Source organism: Mercenaria mercenaria, chromosome 7 (genome assembly GCF_021730395.1).
Source record: "Mercenaria mercenaria strain notata chromosome 7, MADL_Memer_1, whole genome shotgun sequence".
NCBI classification, from domain to species: domain Eukaryota; kingdom Metazoa; phylum Mollusca; class Bivalvia; order Venerida; family Veneridae; genus Mercenaria; species Mercenaria mercenaria.
Genome location: NC_069367.1, coordinates 21,728,589 through 21,754,951, shown reverse-complemented (window position 1 = coordinate 21,754,951; position 26,363 = coordinate 21,728,589). Strand labels below are relative to the sequence as shown.

At 33.2% G+C, this 26,363-nt stretch overlaps 1 protein-coding gene across 25 annotated transcripts in view; it reads right to left on the bottom strand.

The window, feature by feature from the left end:
• Positions 1–26,363, bottom strand: part of LOC123554767 (muscleblind-like protein 3) — a 204,864-nt gene that overhangs the window by 43,877 nt on the left and 134,624 nt on the right. Inside the window, exon 1 of one of the 25 annotated variants that reach the window (XM_053547759.1) lies at positions 16,933–17,076. The exons of the other annotated variants lie outside the window; for them this stretch is intronic. Within the exon in view, the coding sequence (XP_053403734.1) occupies positions 16,933–16,938 (6 nt within the window). The 5' untranslated portion in view covers positions 16,939–17,076. Of the gene's footprint in view, positions 1–16,932; positions 17,077–26,363 lie in introns of those variants that run through there. 25 annotated transcript variants of the gene reach the window in all.

Below are 26,363 nucleotides of genomic sequence, written 5' to 3'. Positions count from 1 at the left end.
CAATGTCTGTGTTATGAAGACTGCAAGTTCATTTTTAACTTTGCAAGATGCTGAATATTAACCTTTATAGTCTGTTATAAAGTGATTCTGCTTTTGCGACCAGCGCAGACCAAGATCAGCCTGCACATCCGCTGTTCGTTATTCAGTCAAAAAATTTTCAGTGAAAACCCTTTGAATGATAAACAATACTGCCCAAATTGAATGATATCTAAATTTTTAAAATGAAACTTCACTGAAGATTAAAAACAACATATCACAAAAGCTAAACTATGAACTTTTAAATGGATGTCCCTGCATCTATGTCAAACATACTCGACATGTCATTGAACTCTATATAATATGTGTAGGTGACTTTGATGTAAACAGAAAAAGGCTTATGAAAGTTATCAATTATCTTAAAAGCAAATTATATAATGATAACATAATCACTAGCCATATTAATTTGTTACTGCTTCGATGAATTTATTTACATCAAAGTTCCATCATTTATGGTTGCGACTACATAAAAACTTCATTAAAATATCATGGCTGTGGTTAAATAATTTATCAAATGTGTGAAAACATTTTATGGTCCGCCCACTTCAATTTTTATGATACCATATAAAGAAATCATTCGATGCAGCATGATTTTAGTGATATTGTTGAACAAATGACACTTTACTAATGGTAACATTATAAATATGTAGGCATTTTTTTTTTCTTTTTCAGTCATCTTGTATTTCAGGGACAATTCTAAAACAACACCCTAGCATGCACGCCATTGGGATGTACACATCTAGGTCAGTAAGGACTATTATCTTAACACAGTTTAATATGAAAGCAGTTTTATTTTCTTACATCAGTGACCTAACAGATGTATTCTTGATTGCAAAAACTCCAATAATTTTCAATAAAAATGCCACAGAAGTCTTTGTCGCCAAGATATTGCGCCGTATAATGAACCGATCCCAGTCTGTTGCTAACCAGCATTGTTGCGTGCCAAACATTAACTGTTATTGCAGTGAAATGTGACTTGATTGCTCGATGTAACCAATATTGGAAAGAAAGATGGAGTTTCCATTTGCGGCCCCAGACGTCCAATCAATACGCGTTTTACTGAAGAGAGGAATCTTTTCCGTCTAGACATCATGCAAATCAGGCTTGTTACCCACGCTTGATTACAATGGATGAACTACAGGATAAATTCACAGAATTAAAGACTTTTGGAGACGTTGGACATTATTCAGAATAAAACATCATGAATAAAATGTCACAAAGGAAATGATTATTTGGCATTGCACAATCAAGATGGTCAGGAATGGAAACTTGAATAACAAAACCAAATTATTCATAGCAATTACATGAATATAAAAATAGCCCATATAATCTTGACTTTTATCGCAAGTATCTATTTTAAGAAATGTCAAAGTACATTAAAAATATCACTTAACACAAACACACTGGGTTTTACAGTTCAACAAAGCTGTAAATTCTGTAACAAAAAATAGATTGTAAGCATACTTAATCTTAAAGTGTTCATGTACATTTTACACAGCATATAATTTTCTGTCTTCCAGGATTTTCTGTCTTCCAGGATTTTCTGTATTTAATAATATCAGATCAATGCCCTTATGCATTATAAAATAGTCTTGAATTTAAATGTAAGGTGTGGAAGAAAAAATAATGTTTCATAATAAATGCATGAAAGTTAATTGAGTCTGCATTTGTTATAAGTAAATAATATACAGCAAAAAAAAAACAGCACCATGGCAGTTTCTTCCCAGTGTTATTTTCCTGAATTATTCCATTTATCACAAACAACAGGGAAAGTGATAACGCATATGCTGCTGATTACAAGAAAGATCTACATTTCAAAAGTGAGATAAGTTTTTTGTAATTACAAATGCTGGAAGCATCTGTTGCAATATGTCACCCTCCTTAATTACCACATTCCAGCAGAGCTTATCTACTGAGTAATGACAGGAAAAAAATGTTTCCCTTTTGTTTACAGTATGTCTGTAGACTCTTGCGCAATAATGAGGACTAGGGAACAAAAAGAAAACTAGCAAACAAAACATATTAGAATACAGGGAAGTAATTCAAATTATCTGCCAAAACCATTCCATTTTAACAAAGGGAAGTAATTCAAATTATCTGTCTTTAAACCATTCAATTTTAATTAATTGAATGGTTTTAAGACAGATAATTTGAATTACTTCCCTCTAATGCACTTCCTTTTTAGTTACACAATTACTATTATAGTTAAGACCAAAAAAAGACTTGTGTTTCTGGGTGTGTGGTCAAAAAATAAAGGGCCGGTAGATAAATACATTTTCTATTTCATATATTTTTTTTTTAATTTATACATGCCCTTTAACACAAAGATCATACAATAAACTGAATAAGCCATACAGGTAAGGGTGGTGCGGAAAAGAGTGCAGCAAAGAAGTATCTGATCGTCAATTTAAATACACTGTCAGTTGGTTGGTCCAGCAGAACCTAATTTTTTAGACCTAATATGTATTTGTTGGTTTAACCTATCGATGTTTGATTCCAAACCAGAACTAATTTGTTCTCTGCAAGTAAATAAACAACTTCCACACAAGAAATTATTAAGAGGGAAAGATTATCAATGAAAGTCAACATTGGAAGGTGAGTGCTTTAACCATATCAAATGTATGGTTGTAAAAGACTGGAAAAACTTCGGTGACATGAAGAGTTATATTTCAGTTTTTCAGTAATGCAAAAACGAAGTGTTCTGGTTTTATTGTCACTAAATGGACATGCATTAATAAAATAACCATCAAATTTCCATCAAAATAAATGGAAAAGTTAACCAATCTGCTAAAATAAAGCAGTTATGAAGGATAATTTCATAGACTGGTTTTTATGTCATAGTATAATGAATGGAACCAGGGAGAAATAGGCAACCATAAAAGAAATCTGAGTGCATGAAAAGTGCTTCTAAACAAGTAACAGACATAAGCTAGCCATGATGGACTGAACTTGAAATGAGGGCTAGTTGTGTAATTTGAGAGACATAGCAAGATTCCAGGTGATGAAGCTTGGTGAGCAACAGGCTGTCAAAGACTATATGAGTGACACAACAAGATTCCATGTGATGAAGCTTGGTGAGCAACAGGCTGTCAAAGACTATATGAGTGACACAACAAGATTCCAGGTGATGAAGCTTGGTAGGTAACAGGCTGTCAAAGACTATATGAGTGACACAACAAGATTCCAGGTGATGAAGCTTGGTAGGTAACAGGCTGTCAAAGACTATAATTATGAGTGACACAACAAGATTCCAATGTGATGAGCTTGGTAGGTAACAGGCTGTCAAAGACTATAATTATGAGTGACACAACAAGATTCCAGGTGATGAAGCTTGGTAGGTAACAGGCTGTCAAAGACTATATGAGTGACACAACAAGATTCCAGGTGATGAAGCTTGGTAGGTAACAGGCTGTCAAAGATTATATGAGTGACACAACAAGATTCCAGGTGATGAAGCTTGGTAGGTAACAGGCTGTCAAAGACTATATGAGTGACACAACAAGATTCCAGGTGAGGAAGCTTGGTAGGTAACAGGCTGTCAAAGACTATATGAGTGACACAGCAAGAGCTTAGTGAGAGCCTGGGATGCACTATAATTATTGGAGCTATCTGTGAAAACATCTCTTTAAGAGAAGAGAGGCTTGGCTGGGATACTGGTCATTTAAAATTCTGATCCAGTTCTGAATTTTTATTTATTACAGCAGGGTTTTGCAAAATACTGTATGATTGACAAAATCAGGAGAATTCTTCTTATTCTTTTATGTACCAAAATTTGACATGACCCAAGCAGGTATTTGAAAAATTGACTTGTACACAAAGCTAAATGCCATTCTAATATATTTCTTTTTATTACAAGAACCATGAAAATTGAAGAACCTTCAAGGATTCTTTCAGTTAATGTCTTTAATATTACTATCTGATTAATAACATACTAAATGAAATTAATAATTACCTTTTTATGTGGATGATGATAAACAGCAGAAAAACTTTAGTTACAGTAAAAATGTCAAAGTCGGAGTTGTTCTTAGATTTAGTAGACATAAATTAGTCGTTTTATTACCTCCATAAACATTACATTTTTGTGATATTGTATTTTTGTTGTTTTTTGCTGTGAAAGTTATTATACTTCAGTGCAAATAAAAAGACAAGAAGAACATTACTATATTATACTTTATGGTATAGTTATATATTACTTGTAGACAATACAGTATCTTTTATTCTTCTTTTGTTAGGGGAAGGGAAGGGGTGCTAAATCTTAAAAAATCATAAATAAAATGCTAGATGCACAACTTCACATGCTGAACAACATTTCATGACCCTTGAAAACTTTCTGACACTTACTGACACGTGCAACAAAAACTTATTGGCATTTTATGCAGATTTCTGACTGTATCAAGGGCCATAACACTGGTGCACAACCTCACCTGCTGAATAACAATCCTATATCACCCGATGACTCTAGATCGATCACTTTTTGAGACATACATGACACAAATGTCCGACAGACCACTGGACATAAGTGGCTCCCTCAAGTTAAAATGGGGGAAATCAAAAATAGTTGTGAGGAACAATGAAGGGTTTCTTGTTTTTTGTTAGTAGTGAGCTCTTGGAGAAAACTCCATTTGTAATATTCATGATACCAGTAACACAGGTTAGATAAACTGTCAATACGGTAAAACCCATCTGTAAAGACCATTACCTGGTGAAGCAAAAAGGAGACTATTTGAAGGTGGTCTTTATTCATAGGTTATAACACACTGGAAATGTTTAAATATGACATTTACAGTCAGATAGTCTCTATTTATAGGAGGTCTTAAACAATATATCTGACTGCTGATGTAACGGTGTCAAAACTTTTTATTAAGGGTTTTGCCAACTGCACCAAAACATAGTATTTTTACACTATTATATTTTGTTTTCCAACAAACATTGTTTCTATCATTACTAAGCAACAGTAACATTCTAATTAACTGCAGTATTACAGCTATGAAAGTTATGTTTCTGACATGCCGGTAGTTCCTAGAGTGTTGCAGAAAATTGGAACAGTGCAGCTGACTAAATGCCATGTACTCTTACAATGAATTATGGCTTGTTCTACTCTTCGCACAAGGAAATAATAATCCAGAATTTTCCACGAATCTACTTCGTTTTTAAGCTTTTGCTTTCTGCAAAAAGCAGTATGTTAATAAAACTGCATACAGATTTGCAAGGAGTGTAATTCATTCTACCAAGTCTGCATTGTTTGTAACATCATTAAATTCTCATTACAGTAAATATGCAAGCATTACATTTGATTAATACTGCACATAATATGCCATGAAATGCAAATGGCAGAACAAAGTTTTAGGCAGTGTAAGAAGATAAATTTATTCTGGGTTCTCTGGTTGATAAAAATGCTGTTTTAATGCAAAAATGTATTTTTTATTCTTAAGTGATAAATCATCACCATCAACATTATCACCATCACAATGTGAAATATATCAATCATTATTTTAAAGGACTGTGACAGTGGCTAAATAATAAATCAAACCATGATGTCCAAGTTTGTAAAGCTGAGATAGAAAATGAAATTCACTGTTCTTTGTTCAACAAAGGGTTTCTTACTATTTTCCCATTTTTGATAAAAAATTTAAGTGCAATACAGAAATGTATATAATTTATGATTATATCTCCCCCAAAACATGAATTTAACACTACAAACCATGACTAAAAAAATTTATATTTTCATCAGTAAAAAAATTCTCATTCTTCAGATTGTTTGAGAAATTTGCAGTTGCTTTTGAAAACACAAAATAATCAGATATGAAATGGCAAACATGGAAACTATTTCTATCTTTTTAATATTCAACCACAGCAGATTCTATGTAAAATAAGAAATTACTTTTTAGCGGAAGGGCCCAGGTTTCAAATAATAATTTGTTGTAAAATTTGAAGTGAGTAAAAAGACTAAAGCATCAAGAACTGACAGGCACATTTACAAAAGAATATTTATTCTATTTTAGCCTATGATATCCTAAAATTCCAAGAAGTATGCAGTTTTGATTTAATGATGCATTTTACATTTACATAATGTAAAATTTATCATTTTCGTTCTGGCCAGACTTGAAATTCCGCCAAACTGTCTCTCATTTGTCATTGAATTTATTCTGAAATTACACAAAATAGAATGTTTTTTATCTCTTTAATGAATATTGTAATTGCTGCATATGATTTTATAGTATTCTAATAATACACTAAAACATAATTATTGTAAACTGCGTGCAGTTTTTTACCAGTAGCATCTGTATAAACTGCCGGTTTGGGTTTTTACCGGAACATAAAGACAGAAAGATAATATCAGGAGGACATTTACTGGATGTATGCATGATAATTATTTCCTGCAACTGTGCAATGCATCTTTTTCTAAAGCATAAATCAGGTGTGTTTTTTTTAACTTTTGCTTTAACTTTAGGAGAGCTGTATTAAAAATGGTGCATAGCATATAGACTGAGAAACACTTCTTCTGGCTGTGCCAATAATGACACATAAATGCTCCCATTCAAAACTTAATTGGCATTCATTACAGAAAAATATTAAAACTAATATTTACCCTGAAAACATTTGTTATTTCTTTCTTCAAATATATAAAGACTGCTTGTTATCAGACAACATGCCTGTTAATTGCTGTCTAATCAATTTAAGTAATTCAATCTAACAAACTTTTATCATGTTACATGCCAATTAACCTGGAGTAAAATTTTTAGCTACCAGAATTTTAATGATCTTCAAATTTAAGTATTTCAATTTTAACTTGTATTTCCCATGAAAACTTGAAGCTCTGATTATATACAAAATAAAATAAAATTCATGAAGTTCAAGGGACAAAGCTGCTTAGTAAATTGACCATTTAATTCTAGTAACCTATAGCAACATTTAAAAAAAAAAAAGTTTAATTTATTGTTTCAAAATATTATCTTTTATTATTTTTACCATTTTTCTAGACACACCATCAAAACTTAAATCTTTTGTACATACTAATTAATATATAGTTTGCTGACTCATATATTCACAGTGGGTGGGGTATATTTTTTCTTTGTGTTATTAACTGCAATATCTGACTATGGAAGGTGATTCAAACTCCTGTTTTATTTGCAAAAAGAATGTACTCTGCTAATTCATACCAGACATGCATTTGTTTAGATGATACATCCATTAAATATTTGACTTTAAGTGCAAGATAAACTTATTTACAGAACCAATATCTCAACAATCTAGACTTTAATACCCATTATTTCTATTCAAGTTTGGTTTGAGTTCTCTCAGACACAACATCTTGCAGACTTTCTGAGTAAGTATCAAAGAATGCAAAGCAAAATTCTCATATCTAGCATGCTTATTTCTTGCATTGTTATGAATTAAGCTGCATGCAGTCCTTTGCTTTAACGATTTTCAATTGTTGGTCCTTTTTTAACTAGCATTTTTTTCTCCTACATAGATGAAAGAAGGAGAAGAAAGAATATCCTTTGCTTAAACATTTTTGAAGATGACCACTATAAGGTGTTAAAGACTTAAAATAGTACTCCTCTTTTATCTTTTTGTTATTTTCAATCTTTGAGCAACATGCTTTAATTTAAAAAGTCTGCATTACACCATACCATAAGCATGTAATTAGCAACTTTTCATTGTTTTAACAGAACTCACTGCTCTTAAAAATCATAACAACCAGCCAACCAGATATCTCCTTCAAAGAAACTAAAGAATTATTTACACTGCAAAAACAGTGCAAGAATGCTCTGAAGGGAATCAATTATAAATCACAGCAGGGTGTTCCTTTCATTCATTTTATTCTCTTGTGGCTTGTTTGTGCACTTTGTGTACAAAAAAAAACAGTTTTATCACAATGTTCCCCACATGTCAGAGATATTTTTTTTACATTTTAAGTTGATGCACTTTTAATGTTGTGTTTTCCAGCTATCAGATAAGTGTGGTATTTAGGAGCTTTCCTGAATATGAATATTTATACAGCATTCTGCTTACTTTGCTGAACAGGTATTGAAAGTCTCTCATAATGCTTCCTTAGCAAAACTCTAGCAGAATTTAGGTTAACTGGAGGGTTGGCTAGCCCTCTACATTAGTATTTAGAATTTAGGTTAACTGAATGGTTGGCTAGCCCTCTACATTAGTATTTAGAATTTAGGTTAACTGGAGGGTTGGCTAGCCCTCTACATTAGTATTTAGAATTTAGGTTAACTGGAGGGTTGGCTAGCCCTCTACATTAATATTTAGAGTGGTGGAACCTATGCTCGCGGTATTTTGTACATATATAATCTTTTTAAGAAGCAAGAAAAAATTATTAATTCGATTTGCCTATGCAAAAACATAAAGTTATCCTCCTTTTAGCGAAACATATTGTTGATGTGCGTCATCACGTGACTTAGTCGTCTCGTGAGCTATCGACACGGCATACGTAAAAAGGTGAAAATTCGCCCTGAAGGGAACCTATGCTGGCGGTATGTAATATCGATTAAACTAAGGACGAAAAAAAAATTCAGCAGGCTAAAAATGAACAAACAAGCATATGCGAATATAATATTTAGAACATTACTCATTTATTATATGAAAAACAAAATAAATGGGGAAAACATTTAGTATGTGCCTCTATGTGTATATTTCCCTTACATAAATGGAGTCACTATTAGAACAAAGCTTAAAAACGTATAATAATGTTGTTTAAAAACAGAATGTTCAAGTATTAAAGATTCAAACAACGACAGTGATTAACTCGCTAATGCTTTCTACACTTCTTTTGTGTGTAGGAAATTTACTCCTCCCTACATCTCAGAAAGAACCATTTGGACTTTGTCAAAATACTAAGACCTTTTTCTTGGTTCGAAAGGCACTCATAGTGTAGCCAGGCGCCACATTCATCACATCTTGCTCTTAAATGTATCTTATATCTGAATGTAATGCATGATTTCAAAAAAAAACTAACTTTAGTTGAGTGATTTTGACATATTTGTGTGAGATTTGTGCGACGGATACAGATTGCGTAAAATGTTTCGGCTGCGGTATACGTCACGTGAGCAGCACGCGCGGCTATCGCTACGTTTGTTGTAAAGGTATTTCACTACTGGTCGGTGTTGAATATAGCATGATGAAATATTTTTATCAGTGCTTCTGCAGCGAGCATATTTATTGAAATACCGCGAGCATAGGAATACCGCGAGCATAGGTTCCACCACTCTAGAATTAAGGTTAACTGAATGGTTGGCTAGCCCTCTACATTAGTATTTAGAATTTAGGTTAACTGCGGGTTTGATTTCTTATAAACTTATTTTATCATAACATGTTCCTTGATTATTTTAACCAGTACAAAATTAATATGGATTGATAGACTTGAAATAAATATGTCAATGAGGCCAATGATCGGTGTTAAAATGCATGCAGAGCAAGTTGTAATAGTGAATAAAGAAGACAATGTGACATTTTGTGCATTCAGTACAGAACAATATTTCAAACTGTCATGCAACTGCATTATATATATAGTAATTTCAGGACAACAGGCCAATTTATGTTTATTGTTTCATTTTTTACCAAAATTTATATGCATAAACTTTCAAACTGACATTTAACTTTTAAACTTATTTATTCAAGTAAATTTAAATTACTGTGACTTTTAAATAAAACAGACATTTTACAAAAGTGATGTTATTTTCCAATTTGAGCAAGATAATCTTTGCAAAATGATGCCTCTAAGGATTTCTCATTATTAAGGTTGCTTTTATTTCAGGATTTGAATCAATTATTTGTATCTCATTTAAGCCAGTATATATACATACATATATATATATATATTTGTATCTCATTTAAGCCAGTATATATACATACATATATATATATATAATAATCACGTTTGTGGTAGATTTTACCTCTTGGCCTTAAAGGCCGAAAATATTTCAAACATAAAACAAAACAACAAGCTAAATAAACTTTAATATAATATTTTGTTTTTTCTACACTGGTCGTGGCTATGAGAGAAATAAACACCACAGAAAAAGTTTATTTCTGCTCTGTTTAGCGGGTAATTCAGTTTTCGTTTAATTTTCTCAAGAATGTTACACACACAAAAAGCTTATCAACATTTCCATCAAAGAAACATACTATACAATAACACTAAAAATGTCTGGTGAAACATTGATTAGAATCTACAGAGATATCCAATATCAGGAAGTTAATAAAAACAAAATCAGGTCAATTACTTCAGCAGGCCTTTTTCTTTTTGAGTATATCATAAGTTCCTAAATTAATAGCAGTCAATAGCCATCTCAGTGTTTACACAGTTTGTTTTTCGTATGGGTTCTACAAAAAGCAATCGTATTCATTCTGATTACTATGATGTTTTTTAAACATTTTAAAGAGAGAACCACATACTTAAGGTTTTAAGAATACAACCTATCAGCGTGTCCATTGTTTACCTAACAGTACTTACTGATTATTCTCCACTTGTACCCGAGCCTGCTCCTCTTGTATCAGAGCTTGCTCCTCTTGTATCCGAGGCCGAGGACAAATAACGCAAGATGAATCCCTCATAATATTATTTAATAATGAAATCCCTCATATTTAATAATGGAAGGTTTTGCAAAAAGTGAAATAGGCTGTATGTTGAACATTATATCAATCAAGTTACTTTTCTGGAAACATCATGGTCATGGCCCAGCTTCCACCGCATGACCAAGTATTTTCATACATATTTTTTCATAATTGTCTTTTCATGATGTTACATTTAACAGCTAAAAACTCTTAACCACAGTGAAATTTACAGTCTCTTGTAACTCTTTCTCATTAAACAGTTATGGTGAGTTTCTTTTTCATGAATATCAAACAGTTTTAATTCCAGTCTCCATTCACTGGGGCCACAAGTCTTATCAGCCACCAATGGCTTTATCTTACTTACCCCTTATCAATCATTCCAGTAAAGATATAACACAGTAGGCATGTAATTTCCCCTAAAACACCTTGAAATTAAAAATGTCCTACTCCATCAAAATGTCAAATAAAGGCTAATGACTTGAATTTTCTTACTTAAAAGAGCTCTTATAAGGTAAACACAGATTTTAGTGATTGTTATTCTTTGTAAACCTTTATAATTTTATATTTGAACATAAGTATCAATAGGCAGACATTTCTGGATAGAAATAATGATTTTTCATAAATCCTCTTTTGAAAGACACTATAATGATATCAAACATGAACTTTTTATATAGTAAAAGGACATCTTTAAGTTATGTCAAACTTTTCTTAATCAATCCTTTCGAACAGTAAGTTGATTAAAAAATCGGGAAAAATCAGTTGATTTTAACAGTCCAGGCTATCTGTTTCTATATAATAGAGCATTTTCAAGGCCTGTACAAATGTTGCTGATATGCTCCCCCTCTAATTTGTTAACTGCATTATAGTGCAAGACTCTGCAACCAGAGAACTCTATATTTTAACTTATGATTGGCTGTCAATCACAGAATTCATATATCAACCATTATAGGAGATAATTAGCTTTTAATTGACTTGGTGGGGCAGCTGGGATATCTCTTAATGACCAGGTTATCATACTCAACTGAGATTTACACCATGCTCATTATATTGGTACAGAGACAGAATCCTGTTGTTTTAATAGCAATAGTAGTAGTATTTTATTTTCTCCATTTTGTATGTTGTATTTATGTTGGGTAATAATCACCTGATAAACCACCTCAGGTTATCACTGTTTGATATGTGATTTACCAGGTTTTCTTCCCCTCTTTGATGAATATTTTTTCATCTGGTTCTGAAGGTAAATGTGTTTCTCCTGTATATTATATTAAGAACATGAGCGTATACTTTTTGCTATGATAGTTATGTACATTTTGTTAGCAAAACTACTACATACAAACAAGATCAGTAGTTGATTTGCCAGGATGTGATTTTTAGCTCTTCACATCAAGGAATATCTATTATTTGCTAACCCCACAATATCCTTTTAAATAACTAATTTATAAACATTGAAGTCAAAGAATTTCTCAGTATTATACTGTTGCATCAGTATTTTCTTTTATTGTTTTTTGTTACTTTGTTTTTCAACTTGGGCTAGTTACTTTTTTTTTTAAACCTGAACCTCCTTGGCTGAATGGCTACTTCCTTTCTTAACCTGGACCTCCATGGTCGAGTGGTTCCTTTCTTTTTTAAACTGGACCTCCATGGCTGACTGGTTAATTTTATTCATTTTACCTGAGCATTTGTGCCAAAGAGGTTACTTTGATTTTAACTTCGGCTGGTTACTTTTGTTTTTAAACCTGGACCTCCATGGCCGAGTGGTTATACTTCCTTTCTTAACCTGGACTTCCACGGTTGAGTGGTTCCTTTGTTTTTTAAACAGGACCTCCAAGGCTGATTGGTTACTTTCTTACTTCGAATCAATGCAATGGATTTAATAAACATGCTTACATAATTCAAGTGGTTCCATGGAGGTTCTTTGACATTTGGTGTTGTTTTCCAAATTCCATCCATGTATGGTAGTACCAAGACTACACTGGTTCAGGTTGCTCACACTGAATCACTTGCCCCTTACAGCTGCTGGTTGGAAACTTCATTTAATGTGTAGAGTTCTTTCAATGAGGAAGATTCTCAGGTGGCTCATGGAAGGTCAATGGTTTAGACTGCCAAGGTACCCGCTTTTGCCAGAAACAGTCAGAAGGGGAGTCCAGTGACAAAAGCTAAATAAGTTGTCAAATGATCTTAAATTGTGTGGATTTCATTAAACTAAATGAAAGCATTGAACTGTTGTTTTTATTAAGCAATCTGTGATATGACCAAATAATATAAGTTTTTAATTCCTATCAGATATCAAACTCGCATCTAAACAGTATTTCATCTGATTTTATTTTCAAATGACCTACTTCACTTGATTAAATTTCATTTTTTCTCCCTGGCATCAAAACATGTGGATTAATTTCAACAATAAAAATGAAATGGAACCCCAAGAAATAAAATTAGGAGAAAGCAATGACAACAGTAAACTGAGACTCCTGCAAATGACACAGTGGAAGATTTAAAAGCAACATCATTGATTTCAGGGAAATAATGTGGAGCAATTTCCTTTTAGTGTTTGATCTGGAATTTTATGTAAACATGCATCTGCCGTAAACTGACGCCTGTTTTTTCTCCTTTAAACAACAGGGTGGTTAGTTAATGGTATTAATATTTAAAAACTCATCTGTTACTGCTAATACCATACACATTTCTAAACGTAATCCCATCATACACAAATAGAAATGGGAAACCAACATCAAATGTCAAAGAACCTCAATGGAACTGCCTGCATTATGCAAGGATGTATATTAAGTAATTTCTGCTGATTATTTTTGGCGCATTTACATTATTTGATCATTATATTTGCTGCCAATTACTTTCTATGATCATTATTCTTGTCGCCATTTAATTCATGTGATCATTACATCCTCCATTTACTTCAGGCTGTCATTATTTTTGCCACCATTTTCTTTATTTGGTTATTATCTTTATCCCCATTTACTTTATTCTGTCATCATTTTGTTGCAGATAATTTATGTGGCCATTTATGTTGTGCCAATGTTTAATTTACATCAAGTGTACAGCTACATCTAGCAACAATTTGATCTGATGAAAGTTACTTTATTTGATCATTATTTTTGAGGCCATTTACAATATTCAATCATTACTTTAGCCACTTTTTACTTCACTGAATTTCCATCATTATTTTAGCCACAATTTACTTCATTTCATCATTATTTTGCTTTCTATTTTTTGCATTCATGTATATGTTACAGTTTCTTCCTTTAAATGTTCATATCACAAAGCTATCATGCTGAATAAATGTCACGAGCTGCTCAAATTCTTTCTGATTTCCCATCATCTACACTGTAATTTGTGCAAAACATATTTGTCAAAAAAATCAGATTAACAGCAAACAGAGATCAAATCCTGAATCAGATTCTCTCGTTTTTCATCAAAACTTCTCATGGAAGCTGGTCAATTAAATTATATCTCATAAAATTATTGAATTATGATGAGCTACAACAGCTCTTTTGACACTGCAGTGATAATCTGAACAGTTTAACACTAATCTGTGAAGGCAGGTTTCAGAGTTATTCCAATGAGTGTTTTTCTGATATTTAATGGAACATTTTAAAAATTGTTTATTGTTATGACTCATATTCTGTTTGAAAAAGATCATTTGCAATAATAATTAAGAGAGTTGCCAATATGCATTTTTCTGAATGCAAACTGCATGTTACTAGACCTACTTTTAACTACCCAATTTTGCTCTTTATAATTATTTCTTCCCCATTTTTTTTTTTTGGGGGGGGGGGGGGGGGGGTTGTGTGTGTGGGGGGGGGGAGTTCTCAAGGAAGGGGGTGTTTACTGTGTAGACTGAAATGCAACATTGACAAAAATTAGCACTAAAAGTTGAGAAACATGTTTCATAGTAAGCCCTGATATGTTCAAATTGTAAGTATGTATGTTTCTTAATGAAACAATAACTATCACCAACATGGTATGATAACCATCACATGTTCCGCCCCATCATAATATTGGTGTTGGCAAGTTGCAGTTCACTGCCCTGATATGACCTGACAGAATTCCAGATTAATTTTCCAGCATGCCAAAAACAACTGCAGGCTGTGTGATTCTCCTCATGAAACTGCACTGGATTGGTTTTTTTTCCCCCTGCATTTTATTGTGGTACTAGTCCCAAAAATCTTACTATATAGTGCTTGTAACAAAAAGACACCTCTTCATTCTACTCAAAACTTGTTAAAAGCCGTGTCAAGAAAACCTTTGCCTATGACCCAATATTTGTCATCTTGAATACAATATAGTTTATTACCCCAATATTCAAAAGCTAGTAAAGATAATTTCTACAAATGGTAATAATAAATCCAATAAAGTGTTTCTTATCAATTTTCATGCCATGATTCGTAAGATAGAGACTTAATTGATTCTCTTACAAGGATGAGAATGGTCAGCTCATAATCCTAATGCAATTATCACAAGAACTTTATTCTTACAGAAGCTTGACTGGAACATTAATTCTGTGTTCTTATTGTCATCCTTGGCACCAAAAATCAATTTCAGGTGAACCAGTCACAAGATTCTAGAATAAACATGTCTGCTGCAGTAGGCAACATCACATAATACAACTTATTATCGAAGGCCGTTTGGTAGAAACTTCTTATCATCTGCAAATATTAAAAATTTTGTTTATATTTTGTACTTTTAAAGCTTTTTGCCTTGAACATTTTACTTGACGTAAGTGGAACAAAATGAATCACTTCTGTGTTTTGTAATTCAATCAACCAGTGCATTGCCACTTAAATGATGTGAAAACAAATCTCTGGAGATATCTCACATCAATATTTCAATTTGAAAAGTTTTATAATATTCATTATTCATGCTCTTTAAAATATGACAAAAACACTTGTCTCTGTCAAGTGCATCATTTTCAACCATTTCAAATTCGGATATTTTAGTCATGATTCCCCTACAGAATAGATCAAATTAGTGGAAGAATTTGCCCTAGTTGTCAGACAGCTTGTACAAGGTCAGGGAGGTAATCATCCCTCCCAGTAAACATGTGATAGGACCGCCTCCCCAGAGAATGCAGCCTGCAAGTTGATTATTTCTCTCAACTCCTAACAGACCATGTATTCTGTCAAGAATATTTTTCTCAGGAAAAGTACTGTTAAACAGTCCCAATAGTTGACAATAACTTTCAAACATTATGCAGCATATAAAATGACAGGGAAACAAGTTGTAGTGATTTCATTGTATTTTTGGCAATACTAAATACATATCTTAATGGTAAATAAAATCTAGAAAGTAGATCCCTCAGAAGCACCGAGAACAAGGCAAACAGTGAAAATTGCAGACTCATTTGATTGAGTCAAATGCAACACTGTCCATGCCCCCTAGTCTGTGTTCAGACTGTATGTTTTGTTCAAAGGAGACAAGACCTGAGGCTATTCAAATTTTGAATAATTATGTCCCTTGTCTTCTCAAAACATAGATAATCAGAGCCAAGATGATGAAGTCAGAATTATTTACAGAATTATTTTTTCTAAAATAAAAAAGATTATCTAGTCGGTAGCCAGACTTCACGCACCCTAGCACTCAATCCTCAAATCTAAATGAGTTGAAATCAATGATCCCAAAGGACCAGAAAATATAACAACACTGAGATGAAGTTGGGGCAATGCATAGGAAATTTTGCTCGGACTAACGTACAGTTCAGTGAAATCTGGTATTTCTGATTACCTACCATTATTATGCACATTAAACTGAATTAACTTTAACAGTAATCTTTTCCTCACATTGCAAAGGTCAGAGGACTTGAGCAGGATAACTGCTGAGTTACCCTTACATTTTGAGAGATGAAAACAGGCTATTCAATTACCTTAATCTTTAAGTCCCCAAAATGAGGGAATTAATTCAGGAGTACAGGACACTGTAATTGAGCATAAAAGGATTTTCAGATTATTCTGTAAGCAGATGTTTAAGCTGAGTTTCATAATGGACAATAAAAGAGAAACTAAGCTACTAATGTGCCTTTAAATTAAGAAACAGTTTTAGTACAGTATTGCAGTAAGTCCCTGCTTAATTATTCTTCTCACAAAGAAGTTGTATTATTCAAACTTAAAATATTCATAATAAGATTCATATAAGGAAATGAAAAACAAGAACTGAATTGACCATTATAATCTTGGAGTATAAGGAAAATTTTATGAAGAAAACAAGTTTTATGTCTATTTCAAACTTTATAAATCCACAGTCATAACAGGAAATTTTCTACACTTCTGTACCCAGGTGACTAAATGTGTCTGTTTTAAATGTTAAAGAAAGATATACCTGCATCGTGAAATATCTGACGAAATCGTCCTAAAATTTCGCTAAGTCCAATTCCTAATAGGTCACAAACATCTATAAAACTTGTGTCCAATAATGTGGGCTAAATAATGTATATATGGGCTATTCTGTACACATGTAATACTTATCTAAGTACCTAATGGCTTATCATAAACTAATACCCTGGGTAAACACATTCCCTCTATACTATCATACAAGAACACTTTATCAGTGCTGCAAAGTTTCCAAAAATTTTAGATTACTTTCATACAAGGTAGGTGGTGATAGGGGTATGTGGATCAAATTGTAGACAAAAATAGAAAATGTAGATGAGCAACTGAAATTTGTAAACTTTTATGTATTATAAATGGAGGATTAAATTATTTTGGAGGCAACTGGTATTGAAGCTATATTGCAGCTTTTAATGAGTTATGAAACTTTCCAATCATTTTTATATCAATAGTGCATTGACTGGAAGCAGTTAGAAGTTAGAAACCCCACAGAACACAATACTGAACACAATGTAATTACAGATGCAAATGCTAACGGAGTTACTTATCAATTTAAGTCTAAGAAGATGACATTCTTCTACAAGAATTCCAAACATGTTTTAAATAATGCCCTTAATGATTGGAAGGCAGACAGAATATTTCATAATATGAATTTTTAGACAATTCAAGGCGCATTTGGCATCAAAATGATATATTTTTCAAACTAATTCATACTTTATTGTCATTTTTTATTACATTTTGTTTCCCAAAGGCTCCAAGGATTTGGCACGAGTTTTCTCTTCCTGCCGAAAGTACACCAACTTGAATATCATAACACCATAAAGGAGGCTTCACCAACAAAAATCGACACTTGTACCGAAAACTTACAACTTTGTTTAGTTAATTTTACAAAACCCCGTCTATTTCAGACAAAAGTATCTTATACAAATGATTTAATATAATTACCTTTGTTTCCTAAATATCATCTGGCGGCCTTATTTTCTTTATGATCATTAGCATCATAAACCTTTCAAAATTAGAACAGAATTTGCTTGTTTTTCATACATAATTCATGTTTCTTCCAAGAAACATTATGAATTAGTTCTGAATAAGAGAAATAAAATTAATAAATCTTTCACCTACTGGAAAATGTGCTTCTGGTATTTATTTAGAACTTTTATCGTTATATCTGAAATTTTCAATTTTATAAAATATTATGTGCCAATCTGGCTTATTTAACCGCTGTAAGGGCCTCAATTTAACACTGAATCAATGACTGAAAGCAAGCAAGAGGTGTATCAATGTTCTTAAGGGTCTTTGTCAACATTGTCAAGCACATTAAATGAGAAACTGATAAACTATACAGTACTAGCAATGCAGTTTATATCTAACACTTGATAAACTATCCACTACTATCCAACTTTTTTATATTTATTATTTACATTTTAGACAATGGAACATTTATACTAAATATTTAATCAGGGCATTAATCTAAACCGTCAATTAATCTATTTCACAGACACTTTTTCCTGCCATAAAATTTTAAAGTAATTTAATTAAACACATTTTTTCAATTGGGTGCAGATATTTTTAGAACACATAAAACTTTGATTGTTTTTAGAACATCATTCAGTTAAGAGAACCATGTGTTCCTATATTACAACAGAATTTAAACAGGTGATACACCTGCAAAATTTTACACATTTAGTGTTGTGATATATTACAAATTGGTCCTGCTATATTTTAATTATTTCGATTTTGAATGAACCAAGTGTTTCACTCTTCCTATTCAAAAATGTCTAATATTTAAGGATCAAATCTTCCTTTCTCCTCACCTGTATGGCAAGTATGATGATGTGATATATTGCCATGATTTAAAGGAAATGTGCAGTATTTTGCATATTAGAATGTTTCATACATCTGCACCATTGTCAAAACTGTCGAATATGTTTAATCATTTAAATACTTCCGTATGTTACTATGTAAGGCAACTTTTATTTTTTATTCACACTTAAGAGGAGAGTGCCATTTATAAAATACATTGCTTTCTAGTACAGAATGTACAGAATCCTTAAATAAAGCACAAGGAAAAGTACTTTTGCTACTTCTGCACAAATACAGACAGAATATCATATTTATATATAATATTTAATGAGAAAAAATATCAGACAAATCTACTGGTTGATTAAATAGCCTCTGAAGAATTTGGTCATGTTATTCTAGCAGACAGACACAAATCAATGCTTCAAAAACATCTTCTGAAACCCTCATTTAAATAAGCAAGCAGACAAAAAGCTAAAAATCAAATACGAGGGTAAAATTTGTTTCTGACAAGAGAATTTACTGGTCTCCAGTGTTTCTTGAAGTATTTCAATACAGACAAAAAATGTTTTGAAGAAAATAAATGCTATATAATCTAATAACCAGAAATTAGCGGTGAAACCTGAGTGGATTGCTCCCCGAAATATGATTATTGCATATTAAAAGCACAAAAGCGGACTTCATTGACTGGGCATGTACCCAGTCTTCATAGTGAAGCTTCAAAAGAAGTTTCTTCAGATACCAGCTAGTAGTTGTTGAGAAAAACAGTGCACAAGATATGTGTGCATCTCCGCTTGGGAGGGAATTTTTACTTCCAGTGAAAGTTCACTAAATTCCAGCCAGTGGTTGCTGAGAAATACTCCAGACAAGAAATACAAGAAATGGTACTATAGTATACTAATAGTTAATAATCAAAGGGCAATAACTCATTGAAAATCACCAGACCGAAACATGAAGATAATATGCACATCTCCTCATGGCAGCGAAGCTTCCTATAAAGTTTCGCTAAATTCCAGCCTACAGTTGCTGAAAAATACTCCAGACAATAATTACAGGACAGAGATGCCTATAATTTTATGCTTCCTCTTCAGGATGCATTAAAAAGTTTTTGCGTTACCGATAACTAACAACTGCCCCTATGAAAAATGCTAGTTCCGCTAGATGTTTTAGATGAGTGGATCCAATTAGATGGTCTGGATGAGTGGATCCAATCAGTAATTCAAGGGCCATAAATCAAAAGTGCCTGGACGGATCTGGCTAGTTATCGAACTTGGGTAAGGTCTTATGGCCAAACACATTTTGTTCAAGTTTGGTGAAGATCAGATGAGAAATGTTCGACTTAGAGAGCGGACAAGAGTAAACAGACGGATTTTTCCCGTAATTCAATGGGCTGTAAACTCAAAATGCCTGGGACCGATTGGCTAGTTATCGAACTTGGCCAAGTCTATGGCCAAACACATTTTGTTCAAGTTTGTGAAGATCGGATGAGAAATGTTCGACTTAGAGTGCGGACAAGAGTAAAAAGGCCGATTTTTCGATAATTCAAGGGCCGTAACTCCAAAATGCCTGGACCGATTTGGCTATTTATCGAACTTGGCCGAGTCTCATGGTCAAACACATTTTGTTCAAGTTTGATGAAGATCGGATGAGAAATGTTGATTAAGAGTGCGAACAGAGTAAAAAGACCAATTTTTCGATAATTCAAGGGCCGTAACTCCAAAATGCCTGGACCATTTGGCTATTTATCGAACTTGGCCGAGGTCTCATGGTCAAACACATTTTGTTATAGTTTGGTGAAGATTGGATGAGAAAATTTCGAATTCGAGTGCGGACAATGAGTAAAAAGACCATTTTTGTAATTCAAGGGCCATAACTCCAAAGCCTGGACTGATTTGGCTAGTTATCGAACCTGGCCAAGGTCTTATGATCAAACACATTTTGTTCAAGTTCGGTGAAAATCGGATGAGAAATGTTCGACTTAAAGAGTGCGGACAAGCTTTGTGACAGACACACAGACTGGAGTAAATCAATATGTCTCCCACACCACTGTGTGGTGGGAGACATAATTATTAAAGATCCAAACTTTTTTTTTTTCGTTCATTTCAAAAATGACATTATTTTTTCAAAAACACTGAGCAACATGCTTTCAGGCAAAAAAACGTTTGAAAATCATTTTCATTTTCATTTGCATGTCCATTTTACTCTTGAGAAATGTCAAGCAATATATAGACATTTACAGTTTTTATGGATTATAAATTATGATACTTGCCAAGACTGTGCATCTTCCTCGCGACTCTGGCTGCTAAAAAAGGCATGCTCTGAAGCTTAACATTTCCAATTACAGCATGTGATTGATGTTGCAGACAGAAAAATAAAAATCTGTCGTCTATATTATTACATTATTGACTAGATCTATAATACCATTTTTGCCTAACTTAAAGCACCATACACTCAAGTTTCTGTTTTTTATATCTAATGCACTTTTGATCTTGAATTAATACATTGACACTAAAAGCACACATTTTTGTTTTTCTATAAAATAAAACCTAAATACATAGTAATATGAAAACCTTACTGCTTCTATTTTGAAGACCTTAATCAGTATCAGGGTTACTTCCCTTTTGACGTGAAATTCGGTTAATCAAAAACATGAATGTATGAAATATGCCTGTAATGGTTTTCTGCTTAAGTTTGTGGTAACTTTTTATGTTTCCACGTAGACTTAATTGTAAGTGGGTTAATAGAAAACAGATTTCTGTATCAATGCTTAAAAGTACTCAGCCACTTCATATAAACATTACATACATTCTCTTGAAAAAAAAATATTCAAATTTTTATTGAAATTATTTTGACTCTTCTCAATACTATACATTTATCAATCGGAACTTTACAACTACACAACATACTTCTACACTGAAATGACATCAACAGAAAGCAGAGGTAACTAGATGAAAACTCAAGTATTGACAACTATAATACATATTTCTTCTAGTTCAAACATGATCTATTACTTTTAATATTTTAAGATTTTTTTTATATTTTTAACGCTGGTATGATAAAATATCCTCCGGGCATCCATTACAGTAAGTATGGTGTAGTGATTTTTATCTGTAATATTGATGCATTCTGTTCCCTTAAGGTCAATTACTTGTGTTATTAGCTGTTTGTTGCCGCCTTTGACTTTACTTCAAAAGTCTTCTCATCTGTTGAATTCATTACTAGGATTGCTGTCATAATTTTATAAATCTTAAATGAAAGAAATCTGATAGAAATTCCAGTCACGTAATATTCCCTTACATTGCTGTAGTGATGTAGCCGCCACAAGTTCTGCCCCATTCAGTTATCAGTTACAAAAAAAAATGATTGATCAGGATGTACCTTTAGTGGGCTTTGATCACAATAAAATACCAGAAAAAGAGAAGTTTGATTTTGTTAAAAACTTATTAACCTTTAGCCTGCTGGCGGCAATTGTATCTGCCTTTGCGACCAGTGCAGACCAAGATCAGCCTGCACATCCATGCAGTCTGATCATGGTCTGCACTGTTCGCTATTCAGTCAGTAAATTTTCAGTGAACACCCCTTTGAATAATAAATGGTATTGCCCAAATTGAATGATGGACCAGTCCATTTTAGAAATTTAGCAGGCTAAGGGTCAATATCAACAGTGGGTTCTAGTCTGAACTGTTATTTAGTGGTCTGTGACCTCCAACAGTCTGGTAGTGGTCATTCTCTAATAAAGTTACAAGGAAATTATGAACCCCTAATTTGGGTCCTGCTGATAGGTCAGTACACATTAATTAACCAATTAAATATTCCTCCTGGAATGACCAACTAACCTAGATTGGAAATAACAAATTACTAATCAAAATACAGACCAAGATTGGAAATGAATAATGACTTCAGTAATACTGACCTGTATCAATAGATAAAATCTGAACTTGTATCTGATAATCCGAGTTTGCTGATATTCCAAATAGTGGTCACTGACCTTATGTCTGATGCTAGTGGACACTGACATATCTTGGCAGCATTGAAACATACACAAGTCTACTCAAAGAACAGGTGAAGGGAAATTGTAAAGACTTTTCACACAAGACAATCATATATTTTTTAATGTTTCAGTAGAGAGGGGTCTGCTATTTGTCTGATGTACTTCTAAAATTGTTGTACAAGTGAGTGGTCTGAAATTTGTTGTACTCAAGTCATTGCTTTTGAGAGGTTTCAAATTGAGAGGTCTATTTTTAGTTACTTTATTAGATTGTGTAATACTAGGAATACAGATTCAACTGCCCGGGTACTAAACTGTGCCTGCGGTACTGTCTGTGCCTATGGGGAATGAAGGTTCTTCGCTTCCGGTACGGCAGGTACCTTGCCAATGTTGACAAAATGAGCGAGATCGGTGAGTGATTTTTTCATCTTTGTCAATTTTTTACTGAAGGGAGCATTTTTTGAAAATCAGGGAATGTAGTCGGGTGTAGCTGTAACTTACCTATACATCCATGCTTAAATTAGTGGCAAATCATCAATTCCCTAGAAATGAACGGAAAAATAAGCGATACTGGAAGCGAAGTACCTTCATCCTCATCAGCGAAGACGGTACAGCAGGCACAGTTTAGTACCCGTGAACTGGCCACATCCAAAACCTCAATGCAACTAACTCCTGTAAATGTTACTACATATATATTAAACAAGTCTTGCAGAAAAATATGTGCCCAAAATATGTCAGAATTATACATAACTGCTAGATTACTATTTTGGCAGCTTGTAGAGTACATATATACTGGTATATATATATATAAAGCAACTAATTAGCAAGGCAACATGATCTCAGGTATTTTGTCTTTAATGTCGACATCATGTGCTGTGTTTTATGTCTGTATGTAATGTTAGTTGTTCATAAAATGTCAAGTATAAATAGATTGTCTCCTTGAGACACTAATGAGGCAATGTCCAAATAAAGAAAAAAAAACAACATCTTGAATCTGGCCTTCATTCCCTTGATTTATTTGTTTGTTTGGAAGGTAAGCAGTTATTTAAAAGACTTTATTTTCTGATTAGTTATAGAACACTATTACTTCAAGTGTTTGTTATCATACTTTCAGCTCAACTCAGGTTTAGTTCTGACCTTGACCTGAACTAACTGGGCTAGCTACTGGGCTATTTAGAACATAATTTATGTATTTGATCATAAACGAAAATCTTTTTTATCAAGAATATGCTTTTTATCACATAAGCATTCATTTTATTTTTATATACGCCCCTGAATGACCTAATACCATTCAATCAATTAAATGGAGTTAACTGATAGGATCTTGAATAGATAAACTACCTCCAAATTGCTATGAAGTGTTGATTAAAATTAACTAGTTCTCACGCGGGTTTGCCATAGACAATGGACACAAAAGTTAGGCAAAAATATCAATCACTGAGTTTTAAATATTGAGACAATGTGAAACAATGGAATGATAAATTGGTGCCATCTTGACAATACAGATAAAGAATCAATATGCTTGCATAGAGTAAATTTGAGATATGTAAAGTCTTATAAAATCAACTATAAAATGTTAAATGCCTCACAGCTGTAAAAATTATAATTACATTCTGATTTTTTTTTTTCAAACAAAGGACTCGCCAAGACAATATGTCTTTCTTTTCCAACTGGATCACCTAAATTCAACAACAACATCGTACATGATGATTGGAACGTTCTTTTTGACAACAACTGTGAACCTTGCAACCTCCTTCATCTTTCCAGTACATCACATACCTCCTTATACACTTTTCAAACATATTCAATGGTGCACTGATACATGTTTGTGTAGGATTTCATTCTCCTATATCATTAAAATACTTGCACCACAATTTTTACTAAATTGTACATTGGTGTGTGTGTGTGTGTGTGTGTGTGTGCATTCCAGTTTAATGTCTTTTTCAACAATTTTTCAGTCATATTATAAGTTACAGTGTCTACTTGTAGCAGTGAGCACAATGCCCAATTTTATAGTGCTGCCTCACTGGAATATCATGCCATAGACATATGACAATGTCATATGTCTATGGCATGATATTCCATTGATATCCCACCCAGTCACATTATAGTGACACCGTGCTGACCAGTCCTAGCACTATCCTCTTAATGCTGAGCGCCAAGCGAGGAAGCCACTAGTACCATTTTTTTTACATCTTTGGTATGATATGGCCAGGGATAAAACCCACGACCTCCAGCACTCTAAGCAGGCACTCTACCTCTAGGCGCTTTCTATGTGTAGACAGGTCTTTTATCATCTCATTCTCTCCAGTGACTGATACAGAAGTATAATTAAAACATTTACCAAATATGGTTCAGCGATTGCGATCTTTTTTTAAAGTAGGTTGTATGATTATTAATTTCATAAATTTCATGTTCACACACCAAAACCAATAAAAAAAATCTGCTTTGTTTGATTAGCAGTTCTCTTGTCAGACTGGTTCAACATTTGTCAACAGAAATCTGATTTATTAAATCAGTGAATTATCACTAGATCCAGTCTGTAAAAGGAAGTGCTAGGTCATAGGTCATTTGTTAGACTAACAGGAACTGTTTACAAAGTAAATATTCAATATTTACTTGTCTGCAGGGTAGGGGTAAAGTTATATGCCGACTTGTCTGCCATTAAAGCTCCTTCTAATCAATAGGCAACAGTAATGCAGACTTTACTTTAGCTCAAAACTGGGCTAAAAATGCAAAGAGAAGCACTTTTTTTGCAGTCATCTGAATGTTTACATATTTTTCAGCGGAAAAATAATGAAGAATATCTTCTCCTTATTGCTTTCCTTTACATAAAAATTCCAGATGAAAATTCTCCAACTAAAATTTTTTTTTAACCCCACAAAGATGGACATTTTTGGCAGCAAAACTTAGGGGCCTGGGAAATTCCTTTTACGCATTTTTTAAAATCAATAGGTGCAATAATATGGAAACAAGAGGACCATGATGGTCCTGAATCGCTCACCTATCCCCACATGACCCAGTGTTGAACTGAGTATGACGTCGTTATTTCTATTAGTTGACATAGTGACCTAGTTTTTGAGCACATGTGACCTAGATATCATCAAGAAAAAAAATTCTGACCAATTTTCATGAAGATCCATTGAAAAATATGGCCTCTAGAGAGGTCACAAGGTTTTTCTATTATTTGACCTAATGACCTAGTTTTTGAAGGCACGTGACCCACTTTTAAACTTGACCTAGATATCATCAAGGTGAACATTCTCACCAATTTTCATGAAGATCTCGTGAAAAATATGGCCTCTAGAGAGGTCACAAGGTTTTTCTATTTTTCGACCTACTGACCTAGTTTTTGACCGCACATGACCCAGTTACGAACCTGACCTAGATATCATCAAGCTGAACATTCTCACCAATTTTCATGAAGATCCGTTGAGAAATATGGCCTCTAGAGAGGTCACAAGGTTTTTTCTATTTTTAGACCTACTGACCTAGTTTTTGACCCCACGTGACCCAGTTTTGAACTTGACTTAGATATCATCAAGGTAAACATTCTGACCAATATTCATGAAGATCTCATGAAAAATATGGCCTCTAGAGAGGCCACAAGGTTTTTCTATTTTTAGATCTACTGA